At 33.7% G+C, this 21733-nt stretch overlaps 1 protein-coding gene across 2 annotated transcripts in view; it reads left to right on the forward strand.

Moving 5' to 3' along the window:
* DCAF10 (DDB1 and CUL4 associated factor 10) overlaps positions 1-21733 on the forward strand; it is a 46096-nt gene that overhangs the window by 7330 nt on the left and 17033 nt on the right. For both annotated transcript variants that reach the window (XM_036856577.1, XM_036856576.1), the window contains exons 2-3: positions 7504-7617; positions 19907-20104. In XM_036856577.1, coding sequence (XP_036712472.1) covers positions 7504-7617; positions 19907-20104 — 312 coding nt within the window. The remainder of the gene's footprint in view (positions 1-7503; positions 7618-19906; positions 20105-21733) is intronic.

Here is a 21733-nt window from a genome sequence, read left to right on the forward strand (position 1 = left end):
GAGAAAATTAGTGTATTGGAAAATAGAAGTGAAGAAGTTATCCAAAATGCAGACAAGAGAGACAGAGACTGAAAATATGAAGGAGGCTCAGTGACATGAAGCGTAGAGAGAAAATGCATATCATGTACTTGGTCAGTTCCTAAAGAAAATGAGATAGATAATAGGGTAAAACAAATTTGAAGCAATAATAGCTGAGAGCTTTCCAGAATTGAAGAAAGGTACCAAACCATGATTTAAGAAGCCCAGCACACCCCAAGCAGGAATTCTTCCTAGCCATGTAGTGAAACTGCAGGACAACAAATATAGAATCATAAAAGCTAGAGAAAAAAACCTTCAAAGGAGTAACTATGTGAGTGAAAGCCAATTAGTCATCAATAATCATGTAAATTAGAGGACAGTCGTGATTATTTTTTACTATGCTGGAAAAAACTGCCAATCTAGATGTCTGTACCTAGCAAAGATAGGTTCTTTGTTCTTGTCAAGAACAAAGATGAAATAAATACATATGCACCCAATCGCAACTGTAAGGTCAGAGATATTAGAAGGAATGAAGAACAAAGGAAGTGGAAAATTTGTATGTAAAATTAAATCTGATTTTCTCTTTTGGGATTAACAAAGGTGTAGCTAAAATAGTAGACAACAATAGCATATAAATTATGAAGGGATGCTCTAAATTCCTTTTTTCTTTTTTTTGAGGGAGAATTGTGATATATTAACTTTAGGCTTTAATGTGTGTGTACCACCAAAAGACAAGTAAATATATTATTTCCAGACTAGTAGAAGAAAAATTTTGGAATGAGAAGAAATAATTCCAAAAGAAGTCAAGAAAGGGAAAGGAGAAAAAAGTAGAAAAGGTATAACAAAAAGCACAAAGAATGGCTGAAAATAAATCCAAATATTACTAATTATAATATAGAAGTACTAGTACTTCTTGTACATAGGATAGAGAGGATATATCGAACACATCCTAGAAGGATAGAGAAAGACATATCAAACACATTCTAAACAAAAGAAAGCTGGTGAGCTATATTAATATACAAAATAAGCTTTAAGGCAAAAAAAAAAAATTACTAGAGACAGAAGGTTACTTCATAATGATAATAGCTCAGTTCACCTGGAAGATAAAACAGTTCTGAAATTGAGTTTTTTTTATTTATATACATCAAAAATTGATAACTTCAAGGAGAAAAGAGAAAAATTTATCATCATAGGGGATGATCTTAATACACAGCATACCTCAGTTAAACAGGCAGACACAAACATAAGGATACACAAGATAGAAACAGCGCCACTTAAAATCTTGCTCTAAAGGGCATGTATAGAATACTGCATTCAGGCCTGATATTCAGCTAGTACACATTGGTTCAGCTGTACCAGTTGTTAAAATATTAATATATATCCATGGTGGTTGAGTAGTTAGTTACTGCTCCAAGCTCACTGAGTGCCTTCCTAGTGCTTAAGCACCTTCCATAGGATCTCCCAGAGTAACCCATTATATAGCAGCTAAAGATTTAAGAACTGGCACAGCAAGCTGCCAAGAAACATCTCACTAGAGAGCTTTAGCATCCACTCTAAGCTCTTCTCCCATGCCAGGTATCCTCCCCCACACAAAAAAAAATCCATAGGCAAATGCTGAGCGACCATTTGGCTCCCCTTAGTGTGGGGCTGCCTGCCTTTCTCACACACTCTCCCAGTCATTCTCACATGGTCATTTGTGGGAACTGCAGCCTCTGGGGAGATCCAGAGAGATGAAAAGAGCAGTCAGATGAGAGTAATGGCACTACTGCAGGCACCATCCAAACATTAATTCTCTTGGCAAAGTGTGCATGACCATTGCAGGATACAATCCATGGCAGGTGAATGAGGTCTATGAGGATGGTTTATGGATGAATGACTCCTGGGATGTACTTCCTTAATTTTATCATTCTTACTGAATTTCACCTTTATTTAGTGGGATAAGTTTGCCAAAAGCCACTGAATACATGCCCACCATGGACATTAATAACACTCTATTAATGAACTTGACTGCCAACATAAGTAGTCTCTTTACCAGAAACATTTAGTTGAGAGAACTGAGAAGCTGAAAGGTCATGAAACACAAAGGATTTGTATTCTGGTTTATGCTGTTAACTGCTGTATTACATTATGTCTCATTTGGGCTGAGGGATTAGGTTTGATATCATTAAATATGATGTATCAATAAATTATTTTGTGACTTAGTTATTAATATAATTGAATATAAAAATTAACAGCAAGCATTATAAGGGCCAAAAAATTTTTAATATACTTACTGTTAACTGCAGCAAAAGCTGAAAAGAGAATTCAGCTCCCATCAACAATTCTGTTGCTATTAAGAGTGATTTTTTTTACTTATCAAGTCTACAGGTTACTTGATAACTACCTATTTATGAGGAATTTTTAAAAATTGAAGTATAGTTGATTTATAATATTATGTTAGTTTCAGGTGTACAGAAAAGTGATTCAGTTATATTTTTTTTTCAGATTTTTTTCCATTATAGGTTGTTACAATATATTAAATATAATTCCCTGTGCTATATAGTAAATTCTTGTTACTTACCTGTTTTTCGTATCTGTCAATCCCATACTCCTTATTTATCCGTCCCTCCTTCCCTTTCCCCTTTGGTAACCATAAGTGTGTTTTATATGAATGACTGCCTATTTAATGTGGAAATTCTTGGAGGGGCTTTATGCAATTTCCTGTGGCAGTTCATGGTTCAGACAAAGGCATCTGGGTCAAAAAAACGATTATGGCTACAATTTCCAAAAATTAATAAATGATTGGGAATTACTAGAATAACTTGATGAACAATTTGAGTTAGAACTAATACCACTTGGCAAGCATTTTTATAACCTATAGGTTAGTTTAATTTTTTAATGTTTTAAAATTTTTATTCATGTTAATTTATATTACTATTGAATATTTAATATTTTTTTGAATATCACATTTGACTATATGTAACAGCTGCCTCATGGTTTTTTTTTTGCAAACATACAAGGATTTAAAAATTGCTCTCTTGTAAGGCCACATGTTTCAAAAGATTATCATTAAGTAGTTTCTCAGTATAATGTGATTGCTAGAAATTAATAACAAAAAGATAACTAGAAAAACCTCATGTATTTTCAAGTTAAGAAACATTTATAAATAACTCATAAGTCAAAGTAGAAATGATAATGGAAATTAGAAATATTTAGAACTAAATGATAATGAAAGTACCATGTCGCAAAAGTTGTGGGATATAAGTAAATCCTCACTTAGTAGGAAAATTATAATCTTTAATAAACTAGAAAGGAAGACAAGGAAAATTAGTTAGCTAAGTATCCATCTCAAGAAATAGTAAAAATAGTGAAGTTATAGTAAAGTAAATCTGAAGAAAGTAAAAGGAAAGAAATACAGCAATAAAGAGTAAAATTAGTGAAATTCTAAAAATTAAGTAGAAATACTCAACAGAAACATCTGTCTTTGAAAAGACAAAGAATAATGAAAAACACTCATTAGATTGATCAAGAGAATACCCAAATAAACAATATTCAGAATGAAAGGGGGACATAATTTCTGATACAAGAAGTAGAGATTGTAGCTTTCCAGAAGTAGCAGAGTAGATGGTTTGGACCAACCCTCCAACTGAGAATAATTAGAAAAGCTAGAGAAAAACATAAGTATCTAATGTAAGATATAAAAAGTTATGTTTGAAGGGATTAGAGAATTGAGGCAATGAGGAAATTGCAGGGCCAAGATCTGCAAATGGAGGGTAGCCAGAGATGTGAACCCACCGTTTTAGCCAACTGAATCTAGCAATATGGTAGAAATGAAAGATTGATTTGACATTAGAAAATAAATTAATGTAAATCACTACATTAACATATTAAAAAGAAAACTATAGGATAATTTCAATAAGTGTTAGAAAATGTTTTATATACTTTAATGTATATTAATGGAAAAAAACACTCAGCAGATTTGAAGTAGAAGAGAATTAATTTCCTTAATCCAATAATAGGAATCTACCAAAACAAATAAACCCTACAGCAAACATTGTGCTTAATGATGAAATGGTGAATGTATTCTTGAAGATAAGGAACAAGATAAGAGTGCACGCTATATTAACATTTCTATTCAACATTGTACTGAAAGTCCTAGCCAGTGCAACAAGGAAAAAAAGTATTAAAAAGAACAAAGCAGGGACTTACCTGGTGGCACAGTGGTTAAGAATCTGCCTGCCAATGCAGGGGACATGAGTTTGAGCCCTGGTCCGGGAAGATTCCACATGCCACAGAGCAACTAAGCCCGTGCACCACAAGTACTGAGCCTGCGCTCTAGAGCCCATAAGCCACAACTACTGAGCCCACATGCCACAACTACTGAAGCCCATGTGCCTAGAGCCTATGCTTTACAACAAGAGAAACCACCGCAATGAGGAACCCACGCACCACAACGAAGAGTAGCCCCCACTTACCACAGCTAGAGAAAAGCCCGTGCGCAGCAACAAAGATCCAACGCAGCCAAAAATAAATAAATAAATTTATATTAAAAAAAAGAACAAAGCAACTGTATATAGATGATATGATTATTGACAAAACCTAAAATAACCTATGATAAAGTATTAAATAGCAAGATTGATGATAAATAATATTTTAAAAATCAGTTGCTCTTCTGTACACTAGCAACAAATGAAACAATTTTAAAAAGAACATTTAGAAAAGCATCAAAAAAAAATCTCAAGTACCCAGGAACAGATACAACAAAAGATAGGCATGACCCATATGGAGAAAATCTCTGTTGTAAATGGAGATATGACATGTTCAAGGATTGGAAGACTCCATATTGTCAAGATGTCAATTCTATGCAAACTTTTCTTTAGATTTATTACAATCTCAATTAAAATCCACATGTGGGGCTTCCCTGGTGGCGCAGTGGTTGAGAATCTGCCTGCTAATGCAGGGGACACGGGTTCGAGCCCTGGTCTGGGAAGATCCCACATGCCACGGAGCAGCTAGGCCCGTGAGCCACAACTACTGAGCCTGCATGTCTGGAGCCTGTGCTCCGCAACAAGAGAGGCTGTGATAGTGAGAGGCCCGTGCACCGCGATGAAGAATGGCCCCCACTTGCCACAACTAGAGAAAGTCCTCGCACAGAAACGAAGACCCAACACAGCCAAAAATTTTAAAAAAAGAAAAAAGAAAAGAAATTAAAAAAAAAATCCACATGTGGATCTGTGCGTGTGTGTGTGTGTGTGTACACATAACTTCCTAAGTCAATTCTAAATGTATAAGGATGTTCAAAGGTCCAAGGATTGTTACAATACTCTTGCTAAGAAAATCTTGAATATGTGGGAAACTATGCATATTACTGATGGGATGATTCAATACTGTATGATATAAATTCTACCAAATTAATTTGTAAAGTTACTGCATCCCAATAAAAATACCAACAAGATTTTTTAGTAGTACCTGATAATGCTATATCTAAAATTCATTTGAAAGAGAAAGTATGACATTAGCACCCCCCAAAAATGTTTATTAGGGCAATGAGAGGCTTGCTTTGCCACTTGTCAAACCTTTTAGAAATTAAAATAGTGTGTTGGTATTGCATAGACTAGAATATAGAGTCCCCCCAAAAAAACTTGTGTATGATAAAGGTGGCATTTAGAAAAGTATAGGCTTTGATGTTTGGACAAATGACATCCATTTTAAAAAGTTACAAATCATGCCATGTACAAAAATAGATTGTAATCTATTGTAATAGATTTTTTGGTATTAAAACCAAAAAAATGGGGCTTCCCTGGTGGCAGAGTGGTTAGGAATATGCCTGCCAATGCAGGGGACACGAGTTCAAGCCCTGGTCCAGGAAGATCCCACGTGCCGTGGAGCAGCTAAGCCCGTGTGCCACAACTACTGAGTCTGTGCTCTAGAGCCCGCGAGCCACAACTACTGAGCTCACAAGCCACAGCTACTGAAGCCCGCGTGCCTAGAGCCCGTGCTCTGCAACAAGAGAAGCCACCGCAATGAGAAGCCTGCGCAACGCAACGAAGAGTAGCCCCCGCTCACCGCAACTAGAGAAGGCCTGCGCACAGCAGCAAAGACCCAACACAGCCAAAAATAAATAAAATAAAATAAATAAATAAATAAAAAAAGACTATCAGTTTTATAGGTCTCTCTCTTTTTTTTAATAGGTCTGTTATGTACAATGTTTAAGATTAAGACTCTCCCAGAATCATTGATTCATTACTTTTATGCACAAAAAGGAGAAAATTTCATTTCATGACTCTTCTGACCAACAAAAAGAAATGATTATTTATACATCTTCTAAAATTACATATATTAATTTGAATACTTTTACTCATGATGGTCAACTAGCACAAAAATCCTACAAAAATCCTTCACATATTAGTAAATTTTTGAAATCCAGATACCTCACAAAAGGGTTTATGCAGACACCCTTTAAAGGATAATTTCATGATTACTACATATGGAAAAGATTTCAATTTAGTAGATTTTTTTCCCTCCCCACTTTATCTAAAAAGTTTGTTCTGAATAGAAAAATTTGGCCATTTAAAATTCCATCTTATGCACTTTCATCTTAAAGTGTTATTTATTTGTTATTGGAACTATAAATTGAGAAGACCTGAACTTTCAAAGACTCAGGATTTCATTTGCTAGGTCTGAATCTGAAAGATCAGCGCCTACAGAAAACTAAGGCAAAATAAATGACAATAGATTTTCAGAAATCAAAATGGGGTTTATAAAAGGTTTATAAAAATACAACTTTGTAATAGGAAAGGGCTGAAACAAGAGATAATACTAAAAATCCATAAAGGAAAAGGTTAAGTTTGACTATATCAAACTGGTTTGGTAGGGTATATGCTAGACCTTTTCAGTGCATTTTTATAGATACTGATGAAGAAATACCTAATTTTGTTGTATATGATTTTTTTCCTAAGTTGCCTCATTTATGCATGTTTTTCTGCAACCAGCTTTTCTCATTTAAAAATATGTTTTAGAGTTCTTCATATCCACATAAAGTTATCCCTTTCTTTTTAAATGTTGTACTATATTGTAAAGTATTATATACTATGGCTTATATAATCAACCATTCCTTCTTTTATGTACATTTAGGTTACTTTCAATTTCTCCCTACAATGAAGCATATCTTTAAATGTGCTTCTTTGTATTTAGAAATGATTATTTCTCTAGATCGAATTCCCAGAAAAAAATTGCTGAGTCAAAAGGTATGCATGTTTAAAATTTTGATAGATACTGGTACTCTCCACACAAGCCGCACCAGTTTACACTTCACCATAATGTATGAGAGTACCATTTCCTACTACTACTTTCAACAGTGAATAGTGTCAGTCTTTTAAATATCTGCTACTAATGTGGACAAACAGAAGTTATTCATCTATAACTTGTGTAGTTATAAATAGTTGAATATCAATAACCAGAGAATGCTAAAAAACTAAATAAGAGAAATGTGTCATTTGCTTCCAGGTCAGTGCTGACAGTTGCTTGTGAACAGACTGAAGTTCTGCTTTTTGATCCTATATCTTCAAAGCACATAAAAACACTTTCTGAAGCTCATGAAGACTGTGTAAATAATATAAGGTTAGTATTGTAGTGAAAAAGTGAACTTTATTAATGTGACCCAAAATATTCTGTTTTGGAAGTTAATGAAAATTTATAATGCCTTGTCCAGCAGTACTAAGTGATACACATTTGGAATTGTGAAACTTATCCCTTTAATTATAAAACTTACTGTTAACCATTTTGGATTGGAATCTTTCTGAAATACATTTTCACTTCCATATGATCTCACCTTTTCTCCTTGTGTATTAGGGTCATCATTATGAATCTCAGCCATGTATTATAATAGTCCTGTAATGCTTTTGGGCAGTCCCATTGCTTAGCCTCTCTCACTACCAGCCCCCAAATTCATACTATTGAGGGAAAAAAACACATATGCACAGAAAAACTTCTTTATAGCATTGTTGGAAGCTCCTTGAATTCTCAATAATGTGCGAAGTAAATAACAGTTGAATAGCTTGGTGGACTAATATGCAGTCATTAAAATGATGGTTACAGAGACTACATATCAGCATGGACAAATGCTTGCGATAGTACAGGTTAAAATCATAAAAATTATATAAATATGACATGATGCAGAAGAAAAAGATTAGAAGGAAATATTTTTAAATGCTTACAGTGGATGTGTTAGAATGAATGGATTATGAGTAATTTTCTATTTTCTAAACTTTATATAATGAGATTATATGAGTTTCATAATGATTACTTTTAATGTTCAAAAAAAATGAGGAAATTACTTCCAGTCAAGGTGACATATTGAATTTTGATGTAACCCCTAGCTCCAAACATACAGAACAATAGATTAAATAGCACAAAAGATACAGCCAGGCTCTGAAACAACATAAACGTCTTTGTGGCCATATGGCCAGACTGGAACACAGACACAAAGCTGTTACAGGGTTGAAACCATAAGCCCACTGGGTTTTCAGTCAGGCACTGACATATAGTAGTTTAGCTCCTGTCAGGAATCAAAAATGCTAAAATTGTTTCATGTGAGGCAGGAACCAGAGCCAGAATTACTATATGAAGCCAGGGGTTTAGTTGGAATGAGGCTGAAAAAAGGAAAAAGCTGTTAGTTACCTGGGACTGTAGGTTTCAGATGATAAAAATACAGCTTCATGACCAGGAATTGAATGAAGCCATTGTTGAGTCAGTGATTGAAGGTATATATGTGATAGCTGCAATATTATCATGAAACTGGAGGCCTTAATGTCATTATGAGGCCTAGTAGTGGATTTGGTTCCAGAAATCCAAGTGGGGGCAACTATAAAACCATTAAATAGGAAGAAAGAGAGAGAAAAAATTTTTAAATCTTTCTTGCTCAAAATAAGCCTATAACCAAAATTCCCAAACTCATGAAGATATCTAATATTAATATCATAACAAAACCAGCAACTAGAACAGGCATTTTCTCTGGATGAAATTAATTTTTTGGAGTAGTCCAACAAAGACTTTATTTTAAAAAAATGAATTATTTATTTTTTTTCGACTAGGTAATACATGCACGTGGTACAAAATTCAAAGGTACAAAAGGGTAAACAGTGAAAAGTAAGTCTGTCTCCCACCTCTGTCCCCTAGCCACCCAGTTACCCTCCCCAGAGGCAACCACTATTACGTTTCTTGCTATCCTTTCTGAGATAGTTCATGCATGTACAAGCATATGTACACACATATACATAAACTTTTATATAAGTGGTAGCATTCTGCACATACTATTATATACGTTGGCTTTTTCACTTAATGACATATTTAAGATCATTCCATATGTGTACCCATGGGATGATTTTATTTTTTTTAACGGCTGCATAGTATTCCATTGATTGGAAGAAACTTTAAAGCATTTTTAGGATGCTCAAAGAAATAAGTTAAGGGATACTTCCCATTAATAGAGAGCTCAAAATTATGAAAAAAAAAATAGGCTAATGTGGAAAAAAAACAACTAGAACTTTTGTAAATTAAAAATATAGTTGGTATATCAAAAAACTTAATAAACGGGATAAATATTACCCTTTACATCACTGATGAGAGAATTAATGGGTTAGAAAATATTACTAAAAAATTCACCCAGAGATTGATTGAGATGTATAATATCTCAGTTACAGAAGAAAGAAGTTGCAGAGATTGGAGGAGAACTAAATTTTGAAGACACAAAGGCTGAGAATTTTCAGCATTGAAGAAGGACCTGAATCCTTGAATCAAAAGTAAACTCTAGGGCTTCCCTGGTGGCGCAGTGGTTGAGAATCTGCCTGCCAATGCAGGGGACACGGGTTCAAGCCCTGGTCTGGGATGATCCCACATGCCGCGGAGCAACTGGGCCCGTGAGCCACAACTACTGAGCCTGCGCGTCTGGAGCCTGTGCTCTGCAACAAGAGAGGCCGCGATAGTGAGAGGCCTGCGCACCGCGATGAAGAGTGGCCCCCGCTTGCCACAACTAGAGAAAGCCCTCGTACAGAAACAAAGACCCAACACAGCCAAAAAAATTTAAAAATAAATAAATTAATTAATTAAAAAAAAAAGTAAACTCTAGAATCAAGTGGGTTAAACAAAGATAAAGCTACATCTAGACAGGTTGTGGTGAAATTCTGGAATATCAGATAAAGAGGAAATCTTAAAAGCCACCAAAGTTAGAGGCCAGATTACCTACAGAGGTACGATAATTAAACTGACTGGTTTCTTATCAACAACAGTTGATGCTAGGAGAAAAAGGAGTAATATCTTAAATACTAAGACAAAGTAATGTTTAATACCATTTCATATCCAGGTAAATTGTTATTCCAGAATAAAGAATTTTGATTCAGTGAAATTGTAAATGTTATTAATTATTAATAGCAGAAAGATAATAATTTAGGATTTTTGTGGGGGAGGGTGCATTTAAAACAAAGTTAAAACGAAAACTCTAGATTAGCACTATCCAATACAATTATAATTTTAAATTAAAAATTGTCTAGTAACATTAAAAAAAGACATGAAATTAATTTTTAATAATATATTTTATTTACTCCAGTATGCCTAAAATGAGCAATAAATATGGAAAGATTTTCAAGCTTACTAGTTATCATGGAAATGCAAATAAAAATAACAATGAAGAAATATCAAATATTGACAAAGATGCTGAGAAATAGAAACTCTTAGACATTAGTGATGGAATATAAATTGGTAAAATTATTTTGAGCAATTTAGCAATATCTGGTAAAATTGAAGATCGATTGTTTAAAACAAATTAAAGCACATGTGAACAAGGAAATGTCTAAAGAAGGTTCATTACAGCATCGTTAGTAATAGAAGTTGAAAACAAATCTCCATCAAGAGGAAGATAAATGAATTGTATACTCATACGATGGAATACTATACATCAGTTAAAATAAATGAACTAGAAGCATCAGTATCTGAGATATATCAGAAATTCAAGGTCGAGCCAGAAAAACAAATTGTAGAATGAGCTGTACAGTGTGATACCACTTATATAAAGTTTAAAAATAAATAAACATAAACTTGATGAAGGCATGTATTTGTTTGTTTGTTCTCTGCTCTATCCCTAGCACCTAGAACTGTGCCACATAGTGGGTGCTCATTAAATATTTACAGAATAAGTTGAATGCAAAACAAAACTGTAAATTACTTATGGATACATACTTATGAATTCATAGTATTAAAAACTTGCAAGGGGAGTGACAAACAACAAATTTTGGATAGTGGTTCCCCCTGGAGAGGGAGGGAGGGGAGTGGGATTGGGGAGGGATATACAGGAGTCTTCAATTGTGTTTGTAATGTTCAAAAAAAATCTGAAATATAACCAAATGTTAATATTTGATAAAGCTGGGTGGTGGGTATCACAGATGTTTGTTATATTCTTCATAATTTTCTTTATGTTTCTAATATTTTACAATTTAAAAATTTCTTATCTCAAAAAGACATGTCAAGTTGTTTGCCCCTACTCAAAATGACCTCTAATTTGCTATTAGAATTTGTGTTCTTTTTCAATGTCATTTCTCATTTGCTGCTATCAATGTGCCTGCCCTAGTACCCCACACCTACAAATTTGAATTTGCTTCTTATCTGTTTGTTAGAAAAACAGATTTTGAAGCTATTTAGAAGTACATATCACTTAAATGTTTTGAGTAAGATCTGAAGGGTCCTCTAGCATGAGCTTAATTGTGTATTACTTATTAATTTTTTGAGTGCTTACCATGTGCCAAACCTTTTGTGAAGCACATTTGATACATTATATTGTTTAATCCTCACAGTATCCCGATGTGAGGCAGATATTGTACCCATTTTAAGGAATGAAGAAACTGCAACTCAGATAAAGAGATTTCCCCGGGGTCTTTTTATAGGAAGTGGTAGAGCTGGAATTCATACTCAGTTCCATTAGACCACCTCACTGTACTGTTCAGAGATACGGGTATGCATTTCCTGGTTTGGTTCTAGATAGTCATTTTCCACATACTTAGTAATGTCTTCTAGTTCATTTCTTAGTTTTGAGGTTTGCTTATATTGTAAAATAAAAATATTGATAGTTGTGGAGAGTATTTTCTGTTGCTTCATATGAAAGGGAAAAAAATATGTAATTTAAATTCTTAAGCCCAATACACAGCCTTACTTCTCATTCATGAGGACTCTGTATGAAGATTTAAGAGTCCATTTAATAATCAAGGTCCCCCAGTTATGAGGTTAGAGGGGCAACTGAGGTTATCCTAAGAATATTTACTTAGTGATATGGCAGTTAAAAAATTAGTACCCATTTAAATATTCCAGGATCTGCTTTTCCCTCCCACTGTCTTTGTTGGTCTTTTCCTGATTGTTACATTTCAAACAATATAATGTAGGAGCAGTGCTTATCATGGGGAACATGAAATTTCTGATCTTGCAAAGGATGTAAAATTTTGCAGGGCCTTGAGAGTGATGTTAGAGAACTGGTGAAAATCATTGGCAAATGAGGATCTGACAGAGTTAGACTAGTTATCAGTTAGAGAAAAGAGAACGACAGAAATGATGACATGATAGAAACTTCAAAGAATTATGTGAATATCCCACAGGACTAAGGAAAGGCCTTTGGGAAAATTGATAAAGACCTTGAATGTTATACAGAAATGGCCCTCTTTTTATTATAGTACAAAATTCAGATATGAAGTAAGGATGTCATATTGTGCTTCATAATTTCATTGGAAAGATTATGCAAAAAACCCAAACATTTAATTTATTCTTGTTCTAAGAATTTGCATATAGTTAAATAAATTTAAAAAGGCCTTTTTTGATGATTTTTAGTTTTTTTTTTTTAATATACAACACTTTCTTTCCCTTGTACAATGAAATGTTGGTACCTGTTTTAAGAAAATTCAATTTCAATTGCTGTTATCCTTTACCAGTCATCCTCTGATAATGAAGACCTCAATTTATCCAGAGCTGTTATAGTCATATATTGGAGTTTAATGGAGACATATGGAAAAGTTCTGTAATTCAGAAACTCAGAGATTTCAGTGTGTGTGAAGGAGTGTCTCTTGTTTATTAGAGACCATGTAGTTAAAAATACTTTATAATTATTAACTTATTAGGTAGACTAAGTTTTAATTTGAGAGGATTGGGCCAGACCTCCAAGACTTACCTACCACTTTACACTTTCTGTGTCTGCTTACTTTGGGATAAGAATTGTTGAGGGTGCTTTAACTGGTCTCCTAGTCTACATTCTTAATTTTCTATAATTTATCTACTCTCTTTACCAATGATTCTCCAGTACCAAAATTTTTAACAGGTAATACTTTGAGGCAAAAATGAGAAAACTAAAGTCTAAGTATTGAATTTTTCATTAAAGTAAACTTATTCAATTAAAAATTATTAACTTTTGTTCCATGATTATATTTTATGAATTACTGATATTAAAATATCCATGCAACAATAGTAATTTTTTTCAGTGGGCTTACTGACAAAAATTTTTAAACCAATCCCTCACTTTATTTTATTTTTTATGAATATAGTTTTGGAACCTAGCCAGCTCAGAGATCCTTCTGAAAGTCTTAACCAATCATGTCACTTTCTTGCTTAAAACCCTTCAGGGTGGACCACTGCGGCCTACAGCAATATAATCCCACTGGGATTTTGAATCCATATGTGCATTATTTTCTGTACGAAATAAAATAGCTTAGTGTTTTTTTTCCCTAAATTTTTCAAATATATAAAGATGCTTCTATGATCATGATCAATTTATTTTAAAAGTTTGACTTGACTTTCCAGTAGCCTTTGTTATTTTATATTTTTTTAAATCGTCTAATTCCTGTCAAGTGTGGAAGTCATTGAAATATTTTTACTTTTAAAAGCCTCATCAGTAAAGGTAAAACTATAAGGGGAAAAAATGGATTTGACAATATAATAATTAAATTTCAATGTGAACCACATTTAAAGATAGAAATATATGGAAAACATATTCAACATACTGTATTTGAAAAACTGAAGAATATTAGTCATATTATAAACAGATTTTGTAACTCAATAAAAATAATATTGCAAGAGGAAAATCAGCAAGGAACATGAATAGCAATTCCCCAAAGAAATATAATCTTCCAATTAATGTGAAAAAAGTTCAACTTTACTAAAAATAAGTTTCAACTTAAAACAAGATGATATTTTTTTCCTATTAAAAAAATACCTGTGTGGGAAGAGTTTGGAGAAGCGGACACTCGTAACCGCTGGTAGAACTAGATATTGGTATGTTCTTTTGAGGACAATTTGTCTGTATGTAGCAAAAGCCTTACCTTTTAAAAAAATCCCTTTTTACTTAACAATACATTTTTCTGGAAATGTATTTAGAAAAATAACTAGGAATGTGATTAATATTTGGCTGTTAGCATATTCATCATAGTGTTTTGAATAGTAATAAATTGGCAGCAATCTAAACATCCAAAAATTGCAAATTAGTTTAAAAAAGAGAAAAGATTATGGTTCACTCATACAGTGAATGCTATTCAACCATTAAGAATTATTTTGTCAATAAATCTTTAATGACATGGCAAAATAGTTGTGAAATAATATTAGGCTTGAAATACATGAATTAGGCTAAATATCAATTACAGTGGTTATTTTTGGTGGTGGATTTTTTTCCATTTAAAAAAATATTTTCAATGGGCATGTATTTATAATTAAGAAATAGTTATTGGGAATCACTATAGAATAATACCATGATATATTCTCTACTTGTCTCTACTTTTCCACACACAGCACTTCTAACTTCTAACTGCTGTTGCCTCTCAGAGTACACCATCCCCGTACACACCTTTGTACCTTTGCTTACCCCTTGGCCACTTAGGGTTCCTGCTCATTTTTTTAAAGTCAGTTCAAATGACACCACCATGAAACCATCCTCTTTTCTTTGCTTACTCCCCACACATTTATTTTGTATAACTATGTATTTATAATGTCTTCTCCACTAGGCAGTGAACTTCTATCTTATTCATTCATTTAATAAATATTTGTGAGTGGGACTGTGTGTGTTGGGTACTGCAGATCTAATCATGAATTATGCAGACAGGTTTCCCCTGCCTTCAAGGAGTTTATAGCCTTGTAAATTTATTCCTTACACTGTAACATTAAGTATTACCATAGAACTGTAGAGTGCTTTGGGAAATAGAAGATCAGTAAATCTGGCCCAGGCTGGATAGAGAGAGAAGCCTTCCTGGAAGGGATGATAGCTGGCTATTAAAAAGAAAGCAAGTGTTATCCAGGTCAAGAGGTAGGGAGGATGTGGTTTCAGGTAGCAGAAACAGCCTGTACAAAAGCCTGGGATTTTAAAATCGTGTTAGTTTCAGGAAGGCCATTATGGTGTTGTGGATATTGAGATTGATTTCTGAGACAAAATAATTATATATAATTCTAAATAATAATAATTCAAAATAATTATATATATATATACATATATATATCTTAGAAGAAACTCCAGAATTCATTTCTTCTGTGAGAGATTGGGTAGTTATATATAAAAGAATATGTTAGAGAAAGCATCCTAATGTTGAATTAAGCAGAAATTAAAATGTGATAGGTAGGTTATTATTTTTTAAGTGTTTGTATAAAATGTATTCTAAGGATTGAGAAATTAGCGTAAAATAATTAAAAATCTGAATTATAGAGTATTTTTTTTTAATTGTCTATTTTGTTTTTGTTTTTATAGAAGTATAGTTGATTTACAATGTTGTATTTTCTGATATACAGCAAAGTGATTCAGTTATATATATATATTTTTTCATATTCTCTCCATTATGGTTTATTACAACATATTGAATATAGTTTCCTGTGCTATACAGTGGGACCTTGTTGTTTATCTATTTTCTATATAGTAGTTTGTATCTGCTAATCCCAAACTCCTAGTTTATCCACCCCCCTTTCCCCTTTTGTAACCATAAGTTTGTTTTCTAGGGCTGTGAGTCTGTTTCTGTTTTGTAAATAAGTTCATTTGTATCATCTTTTAGATTCCACATATAAGTGATATCATACCATATTTGTCTTTCTCTGTCTTACTTCACTTAGTATGATAATCTCTAGGTGCATCCATGTTATTGCAAATGGCATTATTTCATTCTTTTTTATGGCTGAGTAGCATTCCTCTGTACATATATATCACGTCTTCTTTACCTGTTCATCTGTCCATGGACGTTTAGGTTGCTTCCATGTCTTGGCTATTGTGATAGTGCTGCAATGAACATTGGGGTACATGTCTTTTTTTGAATTAGAGTTTCCTGATATATTCCCAGGAGTGGGATTGCTGGATCATATGGCAATTCTATTTTTAGTTTTTTAAGGAACCTCCATACTGTTTTCCATAGTGGATATACCAATTTACATTCCCACCAACAGTGTAGGAGGGTTCCCTTTTCTCCACACCATCTCCAGCATTAGTTATTTGTACACTTTTTAATGATGGCCATTTTGTAAGGTGATACCTCATCGTAGTTTTGATTTGCATTTCTCTAATAATTAGCAGTGTTGAACATCTTTTCATGTGCCTACCGGCCATCTGTATGTCTTCTTTGGAGAAATGCCTATTTAGGTCTTCTGCCCATTTTTTGATTGGGTTGTTTGTTTTTTTGTTATTGAGTTGTACAAGCTGTTTGTATATATTGGAAATTAAGCCCTTGGAGGTCACATCGTTTGCAAGCATTTTCTCCCAGTCCATAGGTTGTCTTTTCATTTGGTTTATGGTTTCCTTTGCTGTGCAAAAGCTTATAAGTTTGATTAGGTCCCATTTATGTATTTTTGCTTTTATTTCTATTGCCTTGGAAAACTGTTAATTACCTATTTTGTAATCTTGACTGGTCCTAATAAAATGTTGCTAAGTGAGATTATTTGGGGAATGCTTTTGAATTAATAGATAAAAAATGATGGTATGTTTTCTCTTTTTTTACTGAATGAAAGATTTTTTAAAGTTCTGTAGTGCTTTACAATTTTCAAAAGCTTCACACAGATGATTTCATATAATCCCATAATAACCCCATTTTTTTTCCTCCCTCCTACCCCTCTCCTGCCCCTCCCTGCTTCCCTCTCCCCACTGGTAACCACTTATTTATTCTCTATATCTGTGTCTGCCTTCTTTTTTGTTTTATTCACTAGTTTGTTGTATTTTTTAGATTCTACATATAAGTGATATCATATAGTATTTGTCTTTCTCTGTCTGACTTATTTCACTTAGCATAATGCCCTCTAAGTCCATCCATGTTGCTGCAAATGGCAAAGTTTCATTCCTTTTTATGGCTGAGTAGTATTCGATTGTATATATATAACACATCTTTATCCATTCATCTGTTGATGGACACATAGGTTGATTTCATACCATGGCAATTGTAAATAATGCTGCTATAAACATTGGAGTGCATGTATCTTTTTGAATTAGTGTTTTTGTTTTTTTTTCAGATATATACCCAGGAGTGGAATTGCTGGGTCATATGGTAGTTCTATTTTTAGTTTTTGAGAAACCTCTATACTGTTTTCCACAGTGCCTGTACCCATTTACATTCCCACCAGCAGTGTATGAGGGTTCCTTTTTCTCCCCATACCCACCAACATTTGATATTTGTGTTCTTTTTGATGATAGCCATTCTGACAGGTGTGAGGTGATACCTCATTGTGGTTTTTTAATCTTTTCATGTGCCTTTTGGCCATCTGCATTTTCTCTTTGGGAAAATTAAAAATTAAAAGATGGGTTGTTAGTATTTTTTTTTTTAATCACAATGATGCGGTTGGCCAAAAGTATTTTTTGATGTTGAGTTGTATAAGCTGTTTATATATTTTGGATATTAACCTTTTATCAGTTGTATCATTTGCAGTATCTTCTCCCATTCAGTAGGTTGTCTTTTCAAACTATTTTGTCAATAGTTTCCTTTGCTGTACAAAAGCTTTTAAGTTTTTAAAAAAATCTTATTAATTTATTAATGTAGTTTACAAACTAATTTATGCATAGCCATAAAATTATTTTGAAATATATATAATCACTAAGTAACAACAGCTTCCCACCCTAAGTCGTTTTTTTTAATTTTTTTAAATTTAAAAAATTTATTTTATATTGGAGTATAGTTTGTTAGTTTCAGGTGTACAGCAAAGTGATTTAATTTTATATATATATATATATATATATATATATATATATATATACACTTTTTCAGAGTCTTTTCCCATATATTTCCCATGTATTACAGAGTACTGAGTAGAGTTCCCTGTGCTATAGAGTAGCACAGGGTCCTTGTTTTTTTTTTTTTTTTTTTTAATTAATTAATTAATTAATTTTATTTATTTTTTGGCTGCGTTGGGTCTTCATTGCTGCGTGCGGGCTTTCTCTAGTTGCGGCAAGAGGGGGCTACTCTTCGTTGTGGTGCATGGGCTTCTTATTGAGGTGACTTCTTTTGTTGCGGAGCACAGGCTCTAGGTGCATGGGCTTCAGTAGTTGTGGCATATGGGCTCAGTAGTTGTGGTTCGCAGGCTCTAGAGCACAGGCTCAGTAGTTGTGGCGCACGGGCTTAGTTGCTCCGCGGCATGTGGGATCTTCCCGGACCAGGCTCAAATCTGTGTCCCCTACATTAGCAGGCAGATTCTTAACCACTGTGCCACCAGGGAAGCCCTATTTTTACTTTTTATCTTTTAAAAATTTATTTATCAGACTTCCCTGGTGGCGCAGTGGTTAAGAATCTGCCTGCCAATGCAGGGGACACGGGTTCAAGCCCTGGTCCGGGAAGATCCCACATGCCGCGGAGCAACTAAGCCCGTGCGCCACAACTACTGAGCCTGCGCTCTAGAGCCTGCATGCCACAATTACTGAGCCCGCGTGCCACAACTACTGAAGCCCGTGTGCCTAGAGCCCACGCTCTGCAACAAGAGAAGCCACCGCAATGAGAAGGAGCCCGCACACCACAATGAAGAGTAGCCCCCGCTCGCCACGACTAGAGAAAGCCCGCGTGCACCAATGAAGACCCAATGCAGCCAAAAATAAATAAATAAATAAATAAATAAATTTATTAAAAAAAAGAAAATTTATTTATCTATTTATTTGGCTGCGCCACACAGCTTTCGGGATCTTAGTTCCCAGACCAGGGATTGAATCTGGGCCCTCGGCAGTGAAAGCGCAGAGTCCTAACCACTGGACCGCCAGGGAATTCCCTGTGGGGAGTTTTTAAATTACTGATTCAATTTCATTGCTGGTAATTGATCTGTTCATATTTTCTACTTCTTCCTGGTTCAGTCTTGGGAAACTGTACCTTTTTAAGAATTTTTCCATTTCTTCTTGGTTGTCCTAGAAGTGAGATTATTTGGGGAATGGCTTTGAATTAATAGATTAAAAATTATGGCACTTTAGTAGCAATTTTTGTATGTAAATGTATTCTAAAGAGAAATGTACTCTAAATAGAGATGTTATTGGTAGCAGAGTAAATATTTCTCATAATCTTGAACACTTTATGCTTAACATGTTTCACTTGCAATAAGTATTCAAAATCTCCTGTCTCCTATTAAATTGTCTCTCACCATTTGTGTTTCCTATACAGATTCTAAAATTCGTTTTCTCTAGCACTGTTCTCTAAACACCCACCCCTACTTCTAGTTTTGAATAAAAATAATGTAAAACAGATAAAATTGCAACATGGCCCTCACTAAATCATAGTATCCTTCTCTGTGGTTATGTGAATTATACTTACTATTTATTATATATTAGAATCACTGGGTTTATACAGTGAGTTTGTAGTCCTTTTTTGATTTGTTTTCTTGATTCCTAATACAGAGACTGCTTCTCAGTTTTTCTTTAATAAGAGATTAAATGAACTAGTTTTTCTTTTCTGCTTTGTAGATTTCTTGATAACCGGCTGTTTGCTACCTGCTCTGATGACACTACAATAGCACTATGGGATCTGAGAAAACTGAACAGCAAAGTATGCACTTTACATGGTCACACTAGCTGGGTGAAGAACATCGAATATGATACTAATACAAGACTCTTAGTAACGTCAGGATTTGATGGAAATGTCATTATTTGGGACACCAACAGGTTTGTGAATAGGAGATCATGTTAGGATTATGAACAACAAAAAAATGTTTTTAAGACGGTAAACAAATTCAGTGTTCTGTCTTAGCTCTCATATCTCTTTAGGAGAAAGAAACTGGCTTTGGGAAAAAACAATCAGAAAGTGATTCCATCTTTCATTCCTTGCACTTAGTCACATATTGTGACTAAAAAACTTGGAGAAAATTATGTGGAAAGGAGACCAAGTAATATAGTTAATGATGAAAACTGGTTTATAAGATGAGTTTCATGAATTTAAGGAATTTAAGGAAAAATATTTTTGTTATTATTTCCTTTGTGGAACTGAAATGTTTTTCACTCTTTGGTCCTTCAATTCTAAATCTATTTTGTAATTTTTGCACTTTGTTTTCATGCATTAAAAGAGTGGTTTCTCAGTTGGAGTGGTACTGATCCTTAGGGGAATGTTTGGAAATAATGTGTGGTACAGTTTTAGTTGTCACTACAGGAGAAGAGAGGAGGATTTCTACTGGCATTTCGTCAGCAGGGATCAGAGTTTCTAAACATTCTGCAGTGCATGGGACAGTTTGCACAGGGGACCAGTCATCCCATCTAAAATGTCACTAATGCCTGTGTTGTGAAACACTTCAGTAGAATATCTCCTTATAGAGAATTGAAAGAGTTGAAGTTTGGGAAATAATTATAATATTCCTGTTGCTAGCTTTGGTAAAATGACAGTACAGTAATATACCAGGAATGTTTCTGAAATATTCTTTTTAGAGCTCATATGTAAAACTAGGGGGATATTCTTAAAGATTTCTAGTTATTCATATTGTTTGAGCAAAGCATAGAGCTACTGAGTATCTTTAAACTAAGACAAGTGTACCTGTTTAAATTTAGGACTAATTATTTTTTAGTTTAGAAATAAAATTTGAATAGGAATATAACTTCCAAATTAGTAGAAGGATAAAAGCTAAAAAATACAATCAATCCAATAGAGGCAGAGAAGAAGGGGGGAAAATCATTTTTTTAAAAAGACAGGTAAATTAGGAAGCACAAAAATATGATAGGTAGATAACCGAATATCAACAATTAGAATAAGTATATATGGACTAATGTAGTCAGTTATTAGATAGTACTAGATGGATTAAAAAACAGAAACAAACTCTGTGTTCTTCATAAGGAGTATACCTAAAACATACAAACACAGAAAGTTTGAAAGTAAAATGATGGGAAAAAATAAAAGATAAATACAAATCAAAGAAAAATAGTTATATCTACATAAATAGCAGACAAAATAGAGTTTAAGGCATACAGCATTATTAGTGATTTTTAAAAAGGTACTATATTAGAAGCTTTATTTCACTAGAACATAAAAATTCTTATCTTGTGTGTACCTAATAACATAGCCTCAAACCATAAAAAGCAAAAACGGACAGACAAGAAAAAAGTGAGAATCTCCATCTCAGTGGAAAATATTAACATCATTCTCTCATTTACTAATAGATAAAATAGACCAAAAAACTAGTAAGTCTATAGAAGATTTTAATATTATTAATAAGCTTGATTTAGTAGGCATATGTAGAATTCTGCTCCCAAATAGTGAATACATCCTCTAAAGCAAAGTTTGAACATGTACAAAAATTGAGCGTGTTC

This window comes from Balaenoptera musculus, chromosome 6, assembly GCF_009873245.2.
Source record: "Balaenoptera musculus isolate JJ_BM4_2016_0621 chromosome 6, mBalMus1.pri.v3, whole genome shotgun sequence".
Lineage (NCBI taxonomy): Eukaryota > Metazoa > Chordata > Mammalia > Artiodactyla > Balaenopteridae > Balaenoptera > Balaenoptera musculus.